Genomic DNA, 24552 nt, shown 5'->3' with positions numbered 1-24552 from the left:
AGTGGAAAACAGGCAACTTTTCATAGTAATACTATTAGTAGAACAGTGCCCCCTAGAGGGATACGTAGTAGGTGATCCACTTTTTTCTCCTTAAAGGCTGAGTTTTACGGCTCAACAGCCTATAAAAACTTATTTTTTTTTGCTTGTTAGCTGTACACCATGTCACACAGCAGCTTTTAGGCATTATTCAGTTTTTGTTATAAGCCAGAAATGGCAAGGAGGTGGCCTCTCGCAATACAAAGACAATGGAGACGGTTGGATTGTTTCCCCCCCGGTGGGCGTGGTTTTCAAATAAGCATAACTGCGCTCTGTCTCTATAGACTGGCACAGTCATGTTTGAACAGGAAAAAGCCATCGCCAAACTGTTCCTACAAAGTTGGGAGCATGAAATTGTCTAAAATGTCTTGGGATAAAAGTGATTGGAACACCTAAATTCAATGATTTGGGGGGTGTCCCAAAACTTTTGGCAATATAGTATATGGTCCATTTTTTATGCATACGGTAAGGGTCCGCGTACAGTGCATGTAACCAACATTCGTCATCAGAAGAGTGCTGCCAAATTTTTGAAACCCCGCAAACATTGTTCGCATAGGTCACGCATGTACTTGTAGTAAAATGTAGTATGTGTCAATTCGCATGCAATTCAAATAAACTATGCTTTGCAAGGCTGTGCTTTCAACTGTGTGCATACTATAGTTCGAGCTTAAGGTGTCAACATTTTAAGGAATGTTACATTTCATGTCATAGCGGAAGACTGCATGCTTACAGGGTTTTGTAAATGGTTTTGATAATTAAAATTTTTAATATCTAATAGTGTTTTACTACAATTAACTGAATAGCAATTCTAAAAAAAAACATTTCTCTTATGCTTTAAAAAATAATGCAACACCAATCTGTACCTGCTAAGTGCCATCTGTTCTCAGTTTTCCTTGTAAAGTCAGTCGGCTGGAGTCAGATTTAAGCAAAACTACTCTATCTGCTGCAAATTCAAAAGCAAATTCCCACTGCCAGCCATCGACATTAACGGTCAGGTCTGTTTAGTCTTCTGGGAAGTGAAGAAACAAACACATTTTTCAGTGGCTGTGAAAAACCGGATTACAGTTCGGGTTTGCTGCAAACAAACAGCGTTTACAAGACTTCTAGTTAAACAGCCGTGCTGTGCCACATTCTAGATGAAAACAAACCGTGCATATGGTTTTAATCGTATTTTCCAGCAGTGCAGACACCGCAACAAAGTCCAGATTTTCCTGTATATTTCCAGAAAGCTAAACTCAAGCTTATTTTTTATTCACATTAATGCTCTGTGAATAGAACGGCATCAAAACAGAAGTAAAAAAAACAATGCCATGTTGGGATCTTTCCATCGCAGGGATTGTGGATTCTTCTCAGTCGTGATTTACACAGGCGGCAAGATTTGGCAGGCGACTTTTTAGAGCTTCATTCACTTGAGGTGTTAGTCAGCTTAATCTCATTAAAGTGCAGGGATTTTCTCCTCTACAGATGAGGAATTAGTCTCAGGTGCACGGTGACATGGCTACATTCACACAGTGGAAGGGAGAAACACGTTGAGCTGCGCTGAGCCCAATACTGCCAGTCCAATGCATTTCACGCTCTCATGCAGGCCAGATCAAGTAGTGAGGACACTGTTTTTAATGTGAGATGAAGTATATCAAAGCCGTTTTGCACTTGAATCCTGGCTGCATGGGTCAGTTGAGATCATTCTCACAAGAAGAATGAATATCATGAACAGTCATGAACATAAAAAACAATCCTAGAAGTTGTTATATAGCAATTTGTCCAGAAAGTTAAAACAAACTGCAGATACTAAACAGGTACGATCATTAACTGGTATTATGCTTATCATATTTTAATAAAATCAACATCTTGACTCATGTTAATAAGAGATTTATCTTAAAGCTATCGTGTTTCATTTTTACAGATGTTAAAATACTTTCACCTATCCCAGTTTATTATAAAACAACTGTAATAAAAGCATTAATAGGTCGATTTCCAATAATTAAAAGGTTGCTTGTCCATTCCCCCAAATACGACCCACAGATACGTTTACTAAATAAGCGCCTCTACCAGCAGCAGATGAAACTTAATATACTGGGTTATGAAATTATACATTAAGGTATAACTTTGTAATGATGACATTGGGATATTTTTTTCTATTTAACTCATTCACCGCCACCCTTTTTGAGAAAAGTTGCCCACCTGCATTTTTGTGATTTTAACAATATTTTCACAAAATTCCTTGCAGGAAAAATTATTTTCTATAAATATATAAACATACAAATTATATCAAATTAAAGAACACACCCTCTGCTTTCAAACAAACAATAAACAAACAAACAAACAAACAAAATGGGGAAAAAACGTTTCATTATATATTTACTTTTTCTACTTAATTTAACCATTGAAATATGGATATTTCTCTTCAAAAATACAACATTTTGAGCAAAAAGCTTAAAAAATTGCGTTTTTGTAAATGGAATTTATGTTAGAGATCAGACTCAGAATAACTATCAAACATAAAGGCAGTTAAAATAAATCATTAAATCTTTTTAACTTCCGTTTTTGATGCATTCGGTTTGGTGGATAAAAGCGGTATTACACTTTCACTTTGAAATTCATCCAGAAAGGCATATTTATTAGTTAAATATGAACTCATAAATGACGAGATAACTCGTCAATGGCGGTGAATGAGTTAAAGCGATAGTTAATCCAAAAATGAAAATAATGTCATTAATGACTCACCCTCATGTCGTTCCAAACTCGTAAGACCTCCATTCATCTTTGGAACACAGTTTAAGATGTTTTAGATTTAGTCCAAGAGTATGTTGACCCTTCATTGAAAATCTACATACGGTATACTGTCCATGTCCAGAAAGGTAATAAAAACATCATCAAAGTAGTCCATGTGACATCAGTGGGTCAGTTAGAATGTGTTGAAGCATCAAAAATACATTTTAGTCCAAAAATTACGACTTCATTCAGCATTGTCTTCTCTTCCACGTCTGTTGTGAAGCGCATGAGCGAGACTAAAGTCACGTGACTGCAGTGACGCGGATGACGTGTTATCCTCAGACATGTTTGCAAAGTTCTTTTTCAAATTTACAGCATGTGTCTCCCTCAGACTGTAAAAGAAAAAAAAAACAGCTGGGGTGCACCAGATAACACGTCAGCCACGTCGTACATCATCCGCGTACTGCAGTCACGTGACTTTAGTCTCGTGCATGCGCTTCACAACAGACGGGGAAGAGAAGACAATGCTGAATAAAGTCGTAATTTTTGTTATTTTTGGACCAAAATGTATTTTTGATGCTTCAACATATTCTAACTTTGACCCACTGATGTCACATGGACTCCTTTGATTATGTTTTTATTACCTTTTTGGACATGGACAGTATACCGTACGTAGATTTTCAATGGAGGGTCAAAAAATATAAAACATCTTAAACTGTGTTTCGAAGATGAACAGAGGTCTTACGAGTTTGGAACGACATGAGAGTGAGTCATTAATTACATTATTTTCATTTTTGAGATGAGATGAGAAATTGTTTTATACGAGAAAAATAAAACAAAAGCGATCACTATCTGCTGACCAGTTGCTTCAGCTTGGATTGTGAAACACTATTGGCTCACGTGACCAACTGCGTCATGCTCTTATGTGCTGGTTTATGTTTAAAAAAGACTTTTGTGCGTTGCATTCATAAGAAGCTCTCTTATGGTTTCAGTTTGCAAGGTTTGCAATGCAAGTTGTTTGTAATACTTTAATACTGTTGTTTATTAGTCAATTTATGCACAGGTTGTAATACTCTGCTGGGCGCTAGAGGGCGCTTATCCCTAAAACGTTACTGTATGTCGTAATAACCTGCTTGCACAAACAAACAAACAATAAGATTATTATTGGAGGACAGTCTCCCGATTTCCTAGGAAAGTGTAAATGTGATGTTAGGAGTGGCGGCTCGTGACTGCTCATCCGAGGGGCGCTAATTCAAAATAAGTGTTCGGAGTGTCATGTGTGTTGCTTGCGTTTTCAAAATATGTGTTTATAATAAAAGAGACGGTCACGTTCACAAAATACACGCAAGACACTCCCTTAACAGTAAACTCTGATTACGCATGAGATTATGCGAGTATCTGGCAAACGCGAGCGTCTCTTTTATCATAAACCCTTTGGATGCGTCTGCAGCAGGCACTTATTTTGACAAGACACGTGATGCACACAGGATCTCTCGATGCGCTGAACACATATTTTGAAAAAATTACCCACACACATGATGGGCTACATACATGTTGTGACGAAGTTTGCATCGAGCGCCCACGAATAAAGAAGTCACCGTCTGCCACTGGATATTTTTTTTCAAATTTGAGCAAAGTCTTTAACACAAGTAAGACAACTAGGGTCTCAGGAGTTCATCTGAAATTTTAATTTGGACCAAATTTCATCTCATTGGGGTCTAAGAGAAGCAACTGAGCTATTATTCCTCTTACCCATAATTATGCCATTGGGGTCCACAGGGGGCTGCCAGACCACTCTCACCTCCATCAGACGCACCTCTGGGAACACAAGTCTCATGGGTGGCCCAGGAACTTGAGAAGAAAGAGACAAACCAAATATTAGACACAAACATCAAATAACTCTTACAGGCCCAGTAATTACACCACCTACTGTATAAGAAACTAAACCTGATTGAATCAGAAGCTGAAATCAAAGAGTGTTAATACAGGTTATTTAGCTTTCAAAGAAGCAGCTGTTTCCCAAGACTCTGAAATGGTATTTACGTCAAGATAAGGTCATTGTAAAAAAGCTGGTTTGAAAAGGACAAAAAAACCTAACATTCATAAAAAGACAAAAACACAAGAAAATTTGATAAAGGGGGGAAAGAGACAGCTGTGGCAGCATGAACCTTACAGCAGTTTAATGAACATATTCCAAATGAAATCTATCCAGTGGAAAACAAAGTGGATTTCGTCAGTCGCTTGTGTTCCACACATCTGTTCACAGAATTATTGTTCTCGTACATTACCATAAAGACAAATGTTGTGAAGTCTCAGGAAAATAACTACTGTAGATTTCTACATATGTAAATGTGTGTGATTTGTGCTTGTCTATAATCATCTACAATGCTCAAGAGATCTGGGAAGTTGTTGGGTAAAAGTTAAAAGAACACAAAAAGTATCTGTCAAACTATACTATATATAAAAAATACTTCGCAAGGCTGTGCGTTCGACCGTGCACGTATGTGTGTTTGCATTTGTTTGCATCTCTTTATGTCACTAGTTAATACACTCAATGGATTTTTTCAACACATCCCATTATTTTTTAAATGTCGGCCTCTACCAAATGGTGATATGTCACTTAAAGGAATTCATACATACTAAGAAAATCTACCGAGCCCCTAAGGTGACATTGCAGTAAAAAATTCTAAAGTTTAGTTTCATGTGCTCACGTGAAACTTTCATGTGCTTTTTTAAAAAGTTTAGTTTCGCACGTGCACGTGAAACTATCGCGCGCGTACGTGAAATCGAACGTTTCATGTGCGCAGTCGCACGCGGTAGTTTCGTGTGCGCACGCAAAAGTTTCACGTGCGCACTCAAAACTAAACGCAGTAGTTTCACGTGCCCACGCGATAGTTTCACGTGCACTGTAAAAAGGTATTACTGGCAACTAGCTGCCAGTAACTTACTGTAGATTTTACATTTATGTTATTTACTGGCAACAGTTTGTTTAAAGTTAAATGAACATGAAACATTTTCAGTCTTTATCTTCTACAGTAAGTTACTGGCAACCAGCTGCATAATTACAGCAATTTTTTACAGTGCATGCGCACGCGACAGTTTCACGTGAGCATGCGACAGTTTCACGTGAGCACGCGACAGTTTCACGTGAGCACACGATAGTTTCACGTGAGCACACGACAGTTTCACGTGAGCACACGATAGTTTCCCCCGCGCACGCGACAGCCTCACGTGAGCACACGATAGTTTCACGTGAGCACACGATAGTTTCACTATCTAACTAAACTTTATTTAATTTTTGCTCCATGTTCCCTTAGGGTCTCCGTATAAATCAGAAAATATGAACTATAATACTACGGTAATTTATTAAAAACATAATCAAAATAAAGTGGTTTTGTATATTAAATCTTCTTTATTTATTGAAGTATAAAATATTAAATTATTTCTGGTTTTCATTTTGACACAGGAAATGAAATGTTTTCTTTTTTTTAACAATAAAAAATAACTAAAAGTAACAAAAATAAAGATATTACATTCTTTTTGCATTCAAAACCTAAAATAAAAGAAGGCAAAAGATAATAATGCAATGGCATTTTAGGTTAATTTATGATTCAAGAAACACACTGTCAAGTGTGGTAGTGCAACAGGATTTTTTTCTTTTTTAAATAAATAAATTTCTTTGTAAACCAGCAATGCTGTGTAGAGTAAGCCAACATTAGAAACAATCCTTCAAACAATATAAAACATCATTTAAGAAGTAGTTTCTGATTAATTAATCAGTACTTATGATTTCCATAATTCATTATATATGTATTTTTTTAATATGCAGAAGTGATAAAAAATACATCCTTAAGAAATTATTGCAATATATTCAATAAGAAATAACAATAGCTGTGTCATATTCATAGCTTTGAATGATCAGAAATGTATATTTCTCAGCAAACATTACATTCTGACTGCAGAAATAGATGATCTGAAAATATTACTTTAGCTTATTTTACATTTACCATAAAGTGACAAATCAACCGTTTGGTTGAGCATGTTTTTGAAAAATTATTAAAAACATACAAAAGTTTTTTTCATGGTACCAAGTAACATAATTTTGTAAAGTTAGGGCTCTTACAGCTTAATATGTCAAAAAATATGCTTTCCTTGCAAAATTTCAACAAGAACAGTTTACATGGCAGGAATGATTTCTTTCTCTCAGATGTGTTGTGATAAGTGCTGTTGATTGACACATTGACATCTACTGAATTTTTTTGGCATAACATAGCTCAACCAAATAGTAGAGATGGCTCAATCAGCTTGAGTTAAGTTAGGTCCTCCTCTCAATAAAATATAGGGACTCAAAATGTGCTCAACATTTGGTCGAGCAGGCAGTTAAATGGTTAAAGTATACATTTTATCACTTATATACTTCCTTGGGGTTCAAACCCATTATTTTTTGTGCTGCTTATGCAATACTCTACCAATTGAGCTACAGGAACAACTTTTGTGACTAAACTTTTGTTTCCCCTTTAAATACCTTGACCAAGGTATTTAAAGCCATATTGTTCTACGACTACCACCAGATTCACAAGCCTTGTTAGACAGCCAAGCCCTTACCGCTGCCTACTAAGACATGCTGTGGGGTGGACTACTGCGTAGATGAGCTCCGAGCGATAACCGGAGGATCTAATGACAGTTGTGCCCTACTCAAAAGGACACAGTGTGCCACCGGTGCTAATAGAGCCCTCTGGTAAAATAGGTCTTGATTAAGTGAGATGTTTCTTCACCGCGCTGCAGTGTATTTCCTCTAAACACATACACCCCCTCCCGGGCATTAGTGACAGGCCTATACATCCACTAACAGGACACATGCGGAGTGGCAGATAACATGGAGAGAATCCAATATAATGTGCTGTGCCTTAGGTAGGTACTGTACACAGGTACAGGATGCTTTAAATTTAGCTTGTACCACAAGCACCACTGTTGTCTTGTACCGGGATCATCCCGATATACGAACACATAACAAACGCAATCAGCTCTCTCAATTGTTTCCTTATTTCTCTCCAGATTCCCCCAGTCGATGCGGTCAGTTAGGTGCATTCTCGGTTTCATTTCCTGGACATTAAGGAACTTATAAATCTAACACATCTGACAGGATTTGATTTGTATTGCTTTTTGCAGGCATTGCGCGCGGGGCCGAAGAGACACGTGTCCACAAGTAGATGCTCTTACAGTACAGCATTTCCCATGGTGCTTCTTTCTCTTGCCAATTGCTAACATTCATCATCCTGCTAGCGGCTCTCTGCATGGCATGAGACTCATACGGTGATAACGCTTATGCAAACAGTCTATTAGCTATTGAGACAAGAATCATGTAAATCTTCTCAGTATAAAGCTACGATTGAAAATCTGTTTATTAATAACTTCCTTTAGCAAAATATTAATACAATTAATATTAAATAATTAGTAAATTTTAATTTAATTATTTACTCACCACCATGTCATCCAAAATGTTGTTGTCTTTCTTTGTTCAGTCTAGAAGAAATTATGTTTTTTGAGGAAAACATTCCAGTAATTTTTCTCATTTTAATGGACTTTAATGGACCCCAACACTTAACAGTTTTAATGCAGTTTAAAATTGCAGTTTCAAAGGACTTTAAACGATCTCAAACGAGGCATAAGGGTCTTATCTAGTGAAACGATTGTCATTTTAAGCAATAAAAATAAAAAATATGCACTTTTAAACCACAACTTCTCATCTATCTCCGGTCCTGACGCACCAGCGCGACCTCACGTAATGACGTCGAAAGGTCACGTGTTACATGTATGAAACGCACATTTGTGGACCATTTTAAACAATAAACTGACACAAAGACATTAATTAGTATCATTCCACATACAACAACGTCAGAACGGTCCTCTTTCTTCACACTTGTAAACACTGGGGCGTAGTTTCGCATACGCCGTCCGTGACCTCTTGATGACGTAATTACGTGAGGTCGCGCTGACCGAAAGACGAGAAGTTGTGGTTTAAAAGTGCATATTTTTAATTTTTCTTGCTTAAAATGACAATCGTTTCGCTAGATAAGACCCTTATGCCTTGTTTGGGATCGTTTAGAGTCCTTTAAAACTGTAAACAACATTAAAACTGTTAAGTGTTGGGGCCCACCAAAGTCCACCAAAATGAGAAAAATCCTGGAATGTTTCCCTCAAAAAACATAATTTCTTCTCGACTGAACAAAGAAAGACATCAACATTTTGGATGACATGGTGGTCAGTAAATTATCTGAATTTTTTTTAAAGAAAATGGACTATTCCTTTAATTACTAACAAAAACATTTTTGGGCAATCTTTTGAAGATATGTACCATTAGCAAAAAGCTGATGTAAATATATAAATTGCCTATAAGTGACCCTTTCAGTAAAATCCAGGTTAAGGTCTCATAATCTAATTGATTTCACACTGACTTCAATCCTTGACATGACATTTATCAGTCAATATTAAAGATATCAAGGTTATATTTTTACAGAATATTCTTTCCATTATGCAAGATGATTTTAGAAAAAAGTAAAAAATTACTTAAACTATGTATGTTTGGAGACTGTGCTTAGGATTAACCTCCTGTAGCCCCTGCAACCCATATATTTACAGGGGCGGTTCATTTGAAATGGTGCTGTACCATCAGTCCTTAATGAGTCCTGTTATGGGGGGGAATTTAAAAGGCAAACACAGAGATAATTGCTGGCAAGGTCGAATGAGCACAGACGGTCCAGCCCGGGTCCAGCGCTTCCGTCATAAAAGTGTGGTGGTAAAATGGTCCGAGCTCCCTGCGTCTCCCTGGCTTGGGGGGGGGCATGTTTAAGCAGCACAAAGCTGACTGACCACAGGCCCATATACTCTATTAATGTGACTCTGTGGCTGCTGGATTGAAGCACTAACCCCTGTGTATCACATACAGTAGTGGGCTTCTTTAAATGGCTCTCACAGGCTGGGAGAAGAGGCTTTTATCTGCTAGTTAAACTGCTCATAAGTGTGCTTTGGCAACAGGGCTGGACCAACATAGACATTGAGAGGCATCTGTTAGAGAAGCTTACCGTACCTGTTCCCAAAATAATATATGATACATGCAGTGATAATATTATATACCGTATGTATGCTGTATTTACAGTTTAAATGGTGTTACTATGTTATATTTTAACTGCTTTTGAGTTAATTTATGAAAGGAGTAGTGTTTGTATTCATAATCGTTTGATGTAGACCACTAAACGTAAAATCAGCTGTTAAAGTGATACTCCAGCAAAATATCAAAATAACCCCATGATGTACTCAATGACAAAATTTTGTGCATGTAAACAACATACCCATGGCAAAGAACGCTTACTATGCTAAAACTCTTGTTGGATGAATCTTGAGTCCAAGTTACTGGAAGCTATTTACAGTTTATAAAGTTTAAAATATTGATATTTTTCTTATGAAATCACATCGATTACCCGCAGAAGATCTTTTTTAACCCCTTGGAGCCATGTGGATTACTTCTGTGGGTAAGGATGGACTCACTGTTTTGGGGTTTAAAGACAAAAGTTGTTCCCTGATCCCTGTTTTCTACTATTATAAAGCTTGAAAGAGCAAGGACATTTACTAAAATAACTCCAAATGTGCTCGTCTGAAAGATGATGGACATTTGTATCTCGAATTGCTTGAGGGTGAGTAAATCATGGGGTAATTTTGATATTTGACTAGAGTATCCCTTTCATATGTGACCCATTTTGTGAAAACCCAGCTAAATTTGTGATTTAAAAATCATCCTACATAATGAACCTTGATAACCTCATAACCTTGATATCTTTAACCTCTGAAGACATCATGTGGACATCAGATTTTTTTTGCACCATAAATCTAATTCTGTGTAACAAACGGGAACAATTACACTGCTTCATGTTCAAAGAAAAATTATTTGGTTATTATATTTATTGGTTCTTTCTAACCCCAAAATAGAAATCAGAAAAAAGACAAACCAAAGCTCGGGTCTTAGGAGGTTAACATTGATGCTCCTTATCTCAAAATTAGATTATGAGACTTTAGCCTGGATTTCACAAATTGAAATGAACAAAAATCTACTGGTGGCCTCAAATTATTACAAAGTACAGCCTTAACCCAGATACATATTCAACATTCATAGCAGTAATTGACTGATGTGGTCTGATTCAAGTCTTTATTCATAACTATTACATTTGGTCGTCCTCAATCTTGATTATGTGGTTAAAGCTTATTTTGTTCTCATCAAATCAGATAAAAAACGAATTTCCATATAGAACTGATGATGGTTCGAAGTACAACAAGCCTGAAAAATTAAAAGCTTTAAAAGGGAGATAACTTACAATTTAGCAATTTGTTTGTGCACTATATATTGCTTCACGGCACACAGTGTATATCAATTATTTCCTCTCTTACAGAAGCAACCTTGAGGAAAGCTTTAGTTGTGCCATATCCCTGCTTTAGTCTATTTGCCTTATGGCCCTGCTGTCTCTTTACAGTAGCGTTCATATAGAGTGCATTAGTTTTCGCTGTGATCCGTCCATGAAATCCTGTCCACAGTAAACATCAGTAATGGACAGCAAACTATCAAGACTATTTCCTCTGGAAGCCTTCATTTCACCATTTCATCCAGACCTTCAAAGTCTATTTACGCTGCACTCCATAAAGTAAACATTCGAAGGCCGCCCTCGACAAAGTAGTTTGCGATGTCGTAAATTTTTTAATTTACCATATCGTTTGCCCTGCCAAATGTGTCTATACCAAATCTCGCTGTAAAATGGCAGTCTCAACAGGGTGGTACTTTAATGCGTGCATGCGTGCTGGCGGAAAGCGTCGAATGAGAGAAAATCAATTTAGCGAAGGCGAAGCCAAAAAACACTTACAACAGAGATGAAGCATTTCTTGAAACGCACATACTGAATGTCAAAAGCGTAAGCAGACTTTAAAAAAAAACACGAGGCTTGAGTGAGAGCTAAAGACTGAACGGCAGTTTTATTATCTTTTTCTGTTCTATAAAAATTCAAGGCCGCATCAATCTGCCCACTTCTTGTGCTTAGAGCAAATGCCCATTACTCACGACAGCTCATTAATGTGAACTGCTTGGTCAAGGAGTGTGCACAAAATACGCCAAATAGTTGAGTTACAGCACTCGAGTCTCTGTGTGGCTATAAAACGGCAAAAATCTCAATTAATAAACAAAACGGCGAAATCAGCATATTTAACAAACTGCTTCTAAGGGAAATGAATGCGTTGCTTTACAACTAAAGAAAAAAATTACAAAGTCTTGACATCTTAACAGAATTTGGATGTCACAGTTCACCACCTTGCAGGTGATCTGGCACTTGAATTAACTCTTAAAAATGCCAAAACTGGGATGACAGGTGTGAATATGGCCCTCTTCTGTATTATTTAATGAATTACTGCTGCCATGATAAGTATAAGTGTACATGAACACCTCTTTTTTATTTAATTTAAACTTTCCGTGCATAACTGCATAGCACTAATTGTTTCAGTCAAACAGCATTGAGTCTTGTAAATACGATGCGATCCATAATAAGTCTAATTTACATAGAAACGAGGCGTGTTAGCACTACAACATTACCATGACTAAATTTTAATACCCACAGCACATTTAGCATCTGATTTAACTGGATTGTGAGTGGCTGAGTGACTTAAAATGCAGATTTTTGTGTTAAAAAAATAATGTGCATAAGTGGTAGTGAATTCAACCCTCAGTGAATTAGATTGAGGAGAAAAGTTGCCCACCATCGTCTTTGGTCCTCTCCAGCAGCGGGGGGCTACTGAGCTGGCCGTCTCCGATTCGTGTGAAAGCCGAAACCTGGATCTCATACTGGACGTATTTACGCAGGTTACGCAGTAGGGCGGACTGCGTCATGTTTCCCTTGACCGCGTTCACCTGAGCATCCGAATCCGAGTCCTTCTCTTTGTAAAGAACCTAGACAAAAAAGCATAAGTTATAGCGTACTTGGATCTCACCGTTGTGTGATTGTGTAATCGTAAAAAGCTGTGGTTTACTGTAAAATCACATTAAATCGAAACAACAAGACATGACTTTTATTGTCAGCTGTGCAATGTGGCAGAATTACAGTACGTGATGTTTGTTCCTCCAGGCTCATTTTCAGCAGGCTGCTTCTTCGATAAAGCCGTCTGTCTTAATTACTGTTGACTTTGAAGCAGAGAAGCTTCTCTGAACATATGGGTGCGCAGCAACACGTCTCACTGCAAATATTTGTCTTTCCGCAAGGGTCAGACTTTCAATGAACGCTTTTACGGCCCAGTTCATTATTTAAAATGAAAATAAAAGAGGCTACTGGAACAAACACTGCTGCTTTATAAGGCTTCTAGGTAAACGTTTATTATATTCTGTTATATCGCAGCGTGCGATGCATGACATGTTAAAGGGGTCATTTCATTTTTTTTATATCTTGCACAAGACAGCAACAAGACAATAACAGTTAGTCATGTCAGATATCCTTAGTTAACTTCAAATTCAAGGACCTTTCAAGGACTTTCCAGGTCCAATACCCTCAAATTCAAGGACTAAATGTCGAGACACATTTCAATTGAGAGCAAGGTTACATCGTGTTACCTTTAAAGATATATTGTTACAGTTCCCTTATGAGGGAACTTGCGCTGCATCACTGCGGTGACACTTTGGGGACGCCTCCAGGGGTAAGTGCGTATGAATGTATATATCGAATTCAACCAATGGTGAGGCTTAACGACAAAGACAGGGTGACGCGGGAGCCAGGAAGTATATCGCTATCTGAAATATTGCCAAAGACGGCGTTACAGGGATGCAGGAAGTATGTCAAGGGAGACACAGCGTCTCGTTCCCTTCTCAGGGGACAACAGTTACATACGTAACCCGAGACTTTTTCATGTGTCAAACATATCTATGCAAAAAAAGCATTTTGGTATGAATCAACATTTGCATACAGAATATATAAGCATTGAAAGCGAACAGTTTAGCACGTGTGTTTAAAAAGTCTAGAATTTTTATGATATTATCCTACACTACACAGAGAATAATATGGATTTTTTTTTCAGAAAACTTCTTTCAATGACCTGTATCTATGTATATTTTTTAAACTTTCCAAGACCTTGAATTTTCTCCCCAGATTCACAAACTTTCAAGGGTTTCAAGGACCCGTGGGAACCCTGACCCTTATTCTTTTATTCTGTTGTATAATAACGACAAAAATGTGTCTCATATCACTCCATCGTCTCAAATAGAAAAAAACAATATTTAATTTAGCAATATTTTTAGCTATTTTGCAAGAAGTCGTTTTCTGAACAAGGTACTGTATAGTGTAAGTGAATACAAGACTTTGATCTCCTAGTCAGGGTATATTTTGACTAGCTCACTATACTGTAAATTATCTATTACATATGTTATCAAAGGATCCAAGTAAATTTTGCCCTTCACATGACCCAATATTTCATTAAAATGCACCTATTTCATTGCTAAAAACGAAAAACTTTATTTTGTGTAATGGGAAAATAACAATTATTATTAATTGTAATATTATTATGTGTTTGCATGGTTTATGGTTAAAAAACGCATTATTTATTTTATGAAATACCGTACATTTTTGTAGCTCAAAATATCCTGCCTTCCTCAAATGCATTGATTTCGTACAAAACTCATCGATTTGAAAAGCACTGTGTCCCTGATTGACCAGCCTGATTGACCAGCTAATCTGTACGTTGTGATTAGCCTGAATACCTCTGACATCATCCGGAAATGTAACGCTCCTTACCATGTTTAAAAGATTCACTCACAATATCACTAAAAGCAATTAACTTGCATGCTGTGAGTCAAAGCGTGAGGAATTATGATAATGTCGGTCTTGTCTACATCACCAATCCCAGGAAGTAAACTGTTGCCTACAATCCGAGTGTTTGTTGTAGTCCAAGAAAAGAGATTTACGTATGAGACGATAACTCACGTCATCGTTTACTTTGGGGTTTGTACCTTTTGCATATCGTTAACTAATACACACTTACTCACCAAAGGAAATGTAAAATCGTGAATCAGAAAATAGATGCTCTTTAAACATTAATCACATTTAAGATTTAGGATATTGAATTTTACCAGTTTTATTTTAAACATAAAGAATGCTAAATAAAAAATGAAACACAATAGCTCCCTCCACACATGACAATTTTTTTCATTTCATCATGCACTGTCAAAAATAAAGGTACAAAGCTGTCACTGGGGCAGTACCCTTTCAAAAGGTCCTAATCTGTACCATTTAGGTACAAATATGTATCTTTGACCTGCCAATATGTACCTTTGAAATACTAATATTCACTCTTTGGGTACAAAAGTGTACCTTTTTGAAAGGGTACTGTCCCAGTGACAACTTTTGTACCTTTATTTCTGAGTGTGTGCATGATTTGAACGTGTATGACACCATTGCACTTCACCTCATTCGGGTGCATTGTTTCCATTTTTGTGAAGAAGAAAGAATATAACCACAAAAAACAAACAAAGAGAGTACTCAAGTATCCACCTTATATCCAAGAATGTTGCCATTTTGCTGTGATTCAGGAACCGGCCCCCAGGTAACCAGGATACGGCTGGAGCTCATGGCCTCGGCTGTCACGTTTTCCGGAGCCCCTGATGGCACTATGCAAAAAAACAAATAACAATTCCTTTTCAAACTGTGCTTTAACACACAACCCCAAGTGCCGAGTAATCTCACGCTGTGAATAAGTCACCTCGCCTGTGTCATGAGGGAGAAAAGAAAGTGGTGCTGATATGAAAGCAAACAGCATTAGTGTTTGAGAGCAGCGAGGAAGAGCGTAAGCGTGAGCACCTTGCAAAGACCTGAAAACTTCAGCGCCAGACGGACCATTGGAACCTGGCCTAATCTGGCAGCATCACCAGTCCAGCATGTTCTTCCCATCTGGGCTGCTGGCTTAAAATGACATAATGATAGACTCAAGTGAAAGCTTTCAAATGATTATTAAAGGTGAAGTGTGTCATTACTGCACCACTAATGGAACACAACTGTTATGTATTTATTGGAGTGAAGGTACTGGGTCAGTCATAACAGTTTGACTTGAACGATGCGTTTAGGCATGCGTATAGGATGGGATTACTTGGGTGATTCTCACGAAAACTTGTCAAGCATGAAAATGTAAAAATTGCTTAAATTTACTTTTTTTCCCACCAGACATTGAAAAACAAAGTCTGGAGTAAATGGGAACATTAATTTAAAAACTTTTACTTTAACAGTTTTTGTAACATAATTTAAAAAAAAATTCCTAAAAAATCTCATTACCGCAACAGTCAGAAAACATCAACACATATTTTCAAAATGACATGACAAACCTGAAAGAACATAATTTGGAGATTCTGCACATGCATTTAAAATCAAAGTATTATGCTTCTATTAATTAAATTAACATTTAATAAGCATCTGTTGCGGTAATGATAATCAAAATATCGTGTAAGCATTCTGACAAGACAATATTTCAAATTAACTGTAAAAAATTATCTTACCTGGTAGCCATCTTGAAGTAACTGGTCCATGTGCTTGGTCACTCAAAATCAAACTTTATTAAAATTCTGTATGTGTGCTTAAACTGTTCTCAAAAAGTGTTGCGGAGGATGAGAACATCAGGCATGGACACATCACTTTCCTAATTTTTCTTCATTATTATTATACATGAATATTCAGTAAATATTTTTTCTGTCATCTAAAGTAGTCTAGCAAAACATCCATTTATTTTTTTCTTAATATTTTTGTGTTAATTTGATTAAATTACAACATAACGCATGTTCAAACACAGCCGGACACATTGCGGTAATGAGAATTTCAGCAGAAAATGAGATAAAATTTCCAATTATAAATTCTTATGTTGAAATCACACATTGTGCAAGGTAGAACACAGTATTGTGTTAATTCTGATGCTTTTTAATGTTACTATATTACACATTTTAAAGCTAAAATCATTAGTGCCGTGGTGTTTCAATGGTTTCGTGAGAATCACCCACTTGCTTGTCCAAAAAATGGAAGACAGTTAAAATCTGTTTATATGTCTATGTTTCTAAAGCCGGGACACACTGCATAATTTTTGGCTGTCCCAGACAAACCATCGAAAAACAATCGCGATTTCTGTGATCGTGGCCTTGTATGTGTTACGGACATGAACAATACCTAAAATGATTAGACTTGCCATATCTAAAGAATTTTACAGATTATTAGGTGAGCTATTTTAACTTTCGAGAGTAATGAACCTGGAGTGCCCTAGCAACCATAAAGACCATCTTAGCAACTAAACAGCTCACCATTCACACCACAGTTAACTGACTAACAAACCACAAACACTTTCTTCGGAAAATGTTCATATTTTCGCAACTCTTTTTTCTATCTAGTGGTGCAGAAACGACACACTTCACCTTTAAAAAGTAATTTTCGAGGTTCTGCTTCACCCTGCAGCCATTTGGGGCCATAAATCTCTCTCGTAGGGAGCAACAGTAACGATAAGTACAGACGCCAGGCAGCCAATCATCTTGTTTCTTATCTGCAGTGCAAGCGTGCATTTAGAGCTGCTTGTGAGCGAGGACGAATGGAGGTATTGAGTGGGAAACAGTGAGGTGCCGATCACATAAAAGAAATAAAATTCAATTTAAGTGCAACCTGTTTACATTTCCGAATGTGATCATCCAGAGAATGGAAATTTAAAGACGCTCCCTCTGCGACACAGGTGGCAAATATGTTTCTATTTCTCGTGTGAGACTGCGCCACGCAGACGACGACCGATCAACCCGCATTAGCATCATTTACAAAAAGCCAGTGTATTGGTCTCACCTGACTCGCGGGTGCGGCCCTTCACGGTGTCGCTCCAGGGCCCGGGGCCAATGGAATTGTAAGCCTGTATCTGCAGCTGATACTCTGTCCATTCCTCAAGACCCTCAAGGGTGATTTCTCTTTCCAGACGGTCGTTCACCAATCGCGTGCTGACCTCATCCCGCTGGTCCGCCCGCCACACTTTGACCCTGTAGCCCACGGTCTCAGGATTACCGTTGTACTCGGTTTCCGGCAGCGGCTGCGAGGGGAACATTGAGAGTTCATTTAGGGTTGTGCATCGTTTGGATTTTATCAATTCCGATACTCTTAAATGTTTGATTCCAATATGGTAAAAAAAGGAGTCAATATTATTGAGGTACCAAAATATATATGGTAATTTAGCCAACTTACAGTATTGTCGATTATTTTGCAAAATTTGCTGGGATATTTTAACCCAACATCTTGGTTTGTCTTTTTTGACCCAATGCTGGGTTGAAAATAATACTTACTGCATTGTGAACTCTTCATACATTTATTTCAGACTCATATTTCAAGTTAAAATGTTGTTATGACAATGACAGCTGCACATTCTGTCTAGTGTGTAACTTAATATAACCTGCAAATTGCTTAATTGTGTTAGCAGATTGCTTTAGTGCACTTTAGCTCTTTCATCTCAAACTGCTTCAACGTACCAGAACTTGATTACACAAAATATCTCTTTGTAAATTTCTTCTTGTAAAAGCACAGGTATTACATTGATACTGTATGATCCCTTTGTCTTGCTAAACAGTCCTTGGAAACATCAAAAGCAAGATTTAGATTCCTAAACATTTTCACTACAAACACGCTGGGGTGATTCTCGCGAAATTAGACTTGCGAGGTGTCATGAATCATTTTGATAATTAAAGTAAATGGTTTAAAAATAAAAAGCATACAGGCACAAACATCTCCTCATTTACTACTTTGCACATGATTTCAAATGACATCATACAAACCAATTTTGTTGTTTTTTTCACATTTAAGGGAAAATTTTCATTACCGCAACGTGTCCATGTGGAAATATTTGTAATTAAAAAAAATCTAAAAAAATAAAAAGCTTCAGTGCATGTTATTCTATAAACTTTTACAGTAAAGAAACATGTGGTATTTGGTGATCATTGGTAAAAGTAGTGACAATAATAAGGAATATAAATGTGTCCAAGACCAATTTTCTCATCCTCCGCAACAATTTTCAATCATTGTTTAAGCCCTCAAGGAATTAACATTTTAAAGAAGGACATAATTGACTGTGACACTCAAGATGGCCAACAAGTAAGCAGTTCTTATTTTTTCTCTCCAGATAAAAGTTTAAATTTTGTTTGTCGTAGTACCTAGACACCTTATTAGTTCTCATTACCGAAACATGAGTTTGTAAATGCATATATTTAATGTAATATCATGTTGCGGTAATGATAATTTTTGAAAATAATCATCTAAAAAATTAAATTAAATAATTATATAGGAAATAAATAAATACCTTTATATTTAAATTAAATTATTTAAATTATCTAAAAATAATGATTATACTAATTTCATAAGAAGAAATCTTATATGTGCAAAAAAGGCTTCAAGGGCTTTTCAAAAATGTTGATGCTGGACACCTTTTAAATATGGATTTCGTGAGAATCACCCGCTGGGTCAAGCTTGCCTAATATTGCGGTACTGTATGCAAGTGATTAAACGTAAATGCATACCTCATATTTAACAATCCCTCTTATTTTACGTGCCTCAAAAATGAACTGAAAATGAAAACTTTGATTGGGTGCCAACAGATAAGTGAGATGTCACAAACTGGCAAACATCAGCTTTCATTTGCTTTTAATTTGACATGTAAAAAGCCTCAATTTGAGAAAGTCAATTCGTCCACTAGCTCTTGCATGTCAGCATTCTTTATATCAGGTGAAAATCGATAGATGCAGAAAAAAACCCTGCTTTCAACGTCCTGGCCTGTATTCATGCGTGCTACTGGATAATGACATGCTGTCAGAACACCAGCGTTGAAAGTAGTGAATGTAATAGTTTCCTTGAACCCATTTTAGGAGTATTCCTTTCCTTCTTACCTCTTACTAAAATGAATCAAGACCTTGAATAATTGAATTTGAGTCGGTTGAATACAATGTACTATTTCGTTTCATATTTCTCCTGGGAGATATGTAACTGTTAAATTACACTTATTATTAAACTTTTTGATATATGAGAAATAACTGCGACCATCAGATTCCAAGAATCAATTTCATCTATTTAGTTAAACAATTTAATGGGAGAAATTTCTAAGACGGAATAACACAATTGAAAAATTGATAGTTTTACTATTCATTTAGTTTTCAATTATTAGATCAACTGTATGATAAATTGCTCGCGGAGAGCAAATGCATAACAACTTACCATCCAGCGTAGCCACAGGCTGGTCTCACTGGCCGTGCGTACTGTCACGCTACTGGGCGCCACATCAGGAGGGGCCTGCAGGGTCTGTATGACACGGGAGGGCACGCTGACTGGACTCGAACCCACGATATTCACCTGACGCATTCGGAACCTGTACCAACCGCACAGTACATCAATCTGCATTACCTATTGTTAAACCAAACTAAATTCAAGAGTGGAAAATAAATGGCTGTAAAGTCAGAAATGAACTCCGTTCAAGCCCTATGCTCTTTGCAATTCACTTTCTAATTGCACCAATTACCATAAAATCAAAGTTTATCAGCGTGTAGAACAAATGGAGAGACTGTAGCAACATCCATAAGAATTGACATAAATTGCGAGGTAGAGAAAAACACAGAGCCAAAGCAGTTCATCATGAAGATGATTCAAGCTGTCTGAAACAAACAAATGAGGCCAGACACTAAACTTACCAGCAGTGGCTTTACATACAGGGAATGCAATAATCAGATAACTGAATATTGAAGTACATGATGAAGAGTATATAATATGCTTTTCTGACTGACTGCTTAATCTGCACTATACATAGAGAGTTTGGTTATTTAGTGTGAGTGACAACTGTATTTTACGACTAAGATTCACTACTGACAAATTAAGGTATAGGCAACCGCATTTAAGCACTTTTAAGAGTGGGAAGTTGGACTCACAGAGCATTACAAGGTATCATTATGTGTGTTCTTTGGGACCGAATCCACAACCTTTAGTGCTGCTACTGCAATCTTTTACCACTGAGCTATAGCGGGGAAAATAAGTATTTGACACATCAGCATTTTTATCAGTAAGGGGATTTCTATTGAATGGCTTAGTACTGATAGGGGGCAGGGTTTCTATCTCAATACTGACAGATTTCAGGTGATCTCCTGGCTTTCTATGCCATTTTGCACCTTGTTCTCCTTATGTGTTCAATACTTATACCCTGTGTCATTTCACTTTATTTATTATGACTCAACTTGTATACTTAAATGTTCTGATTGTATGAATTCAATATTCGGCTTGATGGCTACATCTGGTGGAAATTTTGTGTCAATAGGCCACTTAGGAATCCCCTTACTGATAAAAATGCTGATGTGTCAAATACTTATTTCCCCGCTGTACATGAACACTTTTTTAACTCTATTACAACAGACGTTAATACTGTATGTATCTAAATACTGATGTTGCAGAATATGTATTTCACCAAAAGCTGTCACTAAACAGCATCTATTTGTCTTGTTTACACCTGCCAAGTGCCAAAATGTTTTAAGAGTTATCACTACACCAAGTATAGGGACTGCCAAAATACTGCCTGTATTAAATAGATACCGCCACATAGTGATTTACACTTCTGTGTGCAATTCTCTTTTGAATTTACTTTATTTAACGCAAGACACATATTACAAAGATGTCAAAAAGCATGGAAAAGATCAGTATTTTAGAAAACAACAAAAACATTGCTGTGTGTCTTGACCTGAGTATAAACTGGGTTTATTTGTTCATGCACACAGTAAACGTGTCTTGCGATGCTAATTGAAGTAATTAATTTGTCTTTATTTGATTACGCTCATTTGAAATGTGTTCCTATTTAGGTTCAAATAAATTAAATGCTGTTTATGTTGCAGTTGGCACTAATGTATGCTTGTATAAAAACATCACTGACCTGTAATGTGTGAATGGAGAGAGGTTGGGCACCTCCAGCATTTGAGCTTCAGGGTCATTTTCTTTCTCGTACAACACCTTCCACTCTTCCTCTTCACCGATGCTGCCCACCTAAAGAGAAAGCTTTTTTTAAATGGTAAGCTGCAAGCAGATTTCCTGACTTTAAACGTCTTCTGAAAAGTCGTAGGTTTGGTTTAAAAAAAAAATTAAGAAAATAACTCAAAGAAAACCTCAAAAAAATTACCTCAAACAAACGAGTACTTTCTTGATCATTCTCTTTTGAAAGCCATGACTTTGAAAAGTTTTGTTTATTGCCAGTGAACTAGATAAATTAAAGTCTCCCTGTAGCCGATAACTTTATGACTAAAACACATCTTTGAGCATTATAAAAGCATATAAAAAAGTTTGCATTTTAACATGTCAGTCAGAAAGCCACTTCCTATTAACCGTGGACAAAAGTACACTGTGGACCGGACATTATGTTGATAGTCTGGCTACAGGACAGTACCTGGATATTAATCTGCTACACCATTTAGAAACATCAGAAAAGGACCATTTTTCAGACACTTTAAAAATGGTATCTCAGCATTTGTTGAGTCAAAGTCCGACCAGTGAAGCAAACGAAAGAAAAAAATCCTCTCACTGCACTTCATTATATCCAGCACGTCACAGGCCAAAGGTTTTTAGAGTGTTTTCTATGGGAACAAGTCCTTCGGCAGGAATTCAGGTTAAAGCGTTTTCAATTGAGTCCCGGACAGTGCCAACCACTGCCCCATTTCAAACACGTTGTGCGAGCCAAGTCTAAACCAATCAAAGCTCCCAGCACTCAAAAAGATTTACTATGACCACTGGAGTGTACTGTATGCGGTAAGCATTTATGCCAACGTGATAGATGTTCGACGCGTGGCACCTTATGCTGGAGACCGCTGTTGTATTTCATAGCGGGTGCGTATGCAGCATCTCTCTCTCCCTCCGTGACAGGTCTCTGCAGCCGCAGATAGGCCGGCCTCAATCAACTTAGAAATTCAAGTGCCGCCACATGAAAAGCTAAAGCTTCCTTTGAGAGCCTCGGGCTTCGTCATGTCAAGTTGATGTCGGTTACAAATTAGGAGCCGGTCACGTTAATCTGTCGTCATTTCATCGAGCCGCATGTGACGAGGATGCGCTTTCAATACACTTCTGAGAAGCGCAGGGCAATCAGGACCGGGACTGTGCTTTATTCCTGTTAAAATGAAAGTGCTGAGCGGATGTGAACTGAGAAGTGTGATAAGTACAGTATGTATATTGACAGTTTTAAGCCCTGTGGTGATGGATGAATGCAGTTTTGAACCCTTAAACGTTTCTGAAACTACATGGTGTAGCGCTACTAATATGAAAAGATGAGCTTCTTTTTCATTAAACTGAGAAAACCAAAATTCAAGGGAAACTGTGTCAACAGTAGCCTATCTTAAGTATCAGGCAGAGATGTGCAACAATACTGAGATGTAAAAGAAATAATTACGAAAACACAAAACTTTTTAACTTTTAAACAATTCGCATCGTTCTTATGCCATAAGAAAATTCTTTTTTTATATATGCACAGTGAATAATACACAATATGCACATACAGTAAGTAAATAGGATATTATGCAGCAATTGTATGTATGTAGATCAATCCAAAGTAATTATGTCTCTGGGTACAATGCATATTATCTACACTTATGCATTTAGCCGATTTTTTCATCCATAGCAACTAACAGTACAGTGCATTACAAGGTATACATTATGTAAGAAATAATTGATGATGGGATGTTGAATTAGACGTTTAGAGGGCGAACTTCAGGATGTGTTAGAGCACTAAATAATCTGTAGATTGATCAGTACTGTAACACATGAAACAAGAAACGCAATGTGTTATAAGAATTCCCGTATAGGAATTTACTTCTCATGGTCAAAAACATCTTTCAGGACTTTCAAAACAGTTATGAAATAACGCAATATTTGTCAGCTCTTTCAAAGGTTGCGTGCTAAGGATGCTATCATAGTTTGGAATTCAAATGTAGTCAGGGCTCTGAGAAAATCGCTTTGTTACTTTCGTCCCGCGCTACTTTCGCCCCGGTTCTCCCTTACTTGTGTCGAGATGCTTGTATAACCAAATGCCCATTTAAAGTATTAGAAGACAAAGCTTATATCACCCATGACATTTTAACTCTTTCCCCGCCATTGATGAGTTATCTCGTCAATTAAGAGAAAACATTGCATAAAAAAGTTTTTTTGAAGAATTTTTATGTTAATCTGCAATACCACTAGATCCACTTACCCAAGAAAAAAACTGAAGCCAAAATGTTATTTACTCATTTAAAACTCTATGGGCCCTATTTTAACAATCTAAGTATATTGTTTAATCGGTCGCACGTCCTAAATGGGCGTGTCCGATGACACTTTTGCTAATTTAACAAAGGGAAAAATGGTTTGTGGGCCAAGCGCATGGTCGTAAAGGGTTGTTCATATTCTCCTAATGAGTAATGGGTGTGTTTTGGGCGTAACGTGCAATAAACCAATGAGTCCTATCTCTCATCCCCTTTAAAGGTGGAAAAGAGGATGTTTGTTTAATACATTTTTGCAATATTACTTGAAACTGACTTTACTAAATGATAAAAGACTGAAAGTAATAATATTAATATATGTCATCTGTGCATAAGGTAGGGCCTTGAAAACATCAGCCAATCGTTGACGCAATCATCGCGTCAATGATTGGCCCTCTGGCTTGTCAATCACTGCCATTACGTTCCTTGTGAGACACGTGCACGCTCCAGTAACTTTACACGAGTGACGCATGCGCATGAAACTCTGTCTTTAG

At 37.1% G+C, this 24552-nt stretch overlaps 1 protein-coding gene across 3 annotated transcripts in view; it reads right to left on the bottom strand.

Moving 5' to 3' along the window:
- Positions 1 to 24552, bottom strand: part of sdk1a (sidekick cell adhesion molecule 1a) — a 408423-nt gene that overhangs the window by 55608 nt on the left and 328263 nt on the right. For all 3 annotated transcript variants that reach the window (XM_073857057.1, XM_073857058.1, XM_073857059.1), the window contains 6 exons: positions 21715 to 21824; positions 20022 to 20172; positions 17619 to 17856; positions 15312 to 15427; positions 12538 to 12727; positions 4501 to 4599 (listed from right to left, as the gene is read on the bottom strand). In XM_073857057.1, coding sequence (XP_073713158.1) covers positions 4501 to 4599; positions 12538 to 12727; positions 15312 to 15427; positions 17619 to 17856; positions 20022 to 20172; positions 21715 to 21824 — 904 coding nt within the window. The remainder of the gene's footprint in view (positions 1 to 4500; positions 4600 to 12537; positions 12728 to 15311; positions 15428 to 17618; positions 17857 to 20021; positions 20173 to 21714; positions 21825 to 24552) is intronic.

The sequence above is a fragment of the Misgurnus anguillicaudatus genome, chromosome 19 (genome assembly GCF_027580225.2).
Source record: "Misgurnus anguillicaudatus chromosome 19, ASM2758022v2, whole genome shotgun sequence".
Taxonomy (NCBI): domain Eukaryota; kingdom Metazoa; phylum Chordata; class Actinopteri; order Cypriniformes; family Cobitidae; genus Misgurnus; species Misgurnus anguillicaudatus.
Note: the sequence above shows the minus strand (reverse complement) of the source record. Positions and strands in the feature narration are given on the sequence as shown.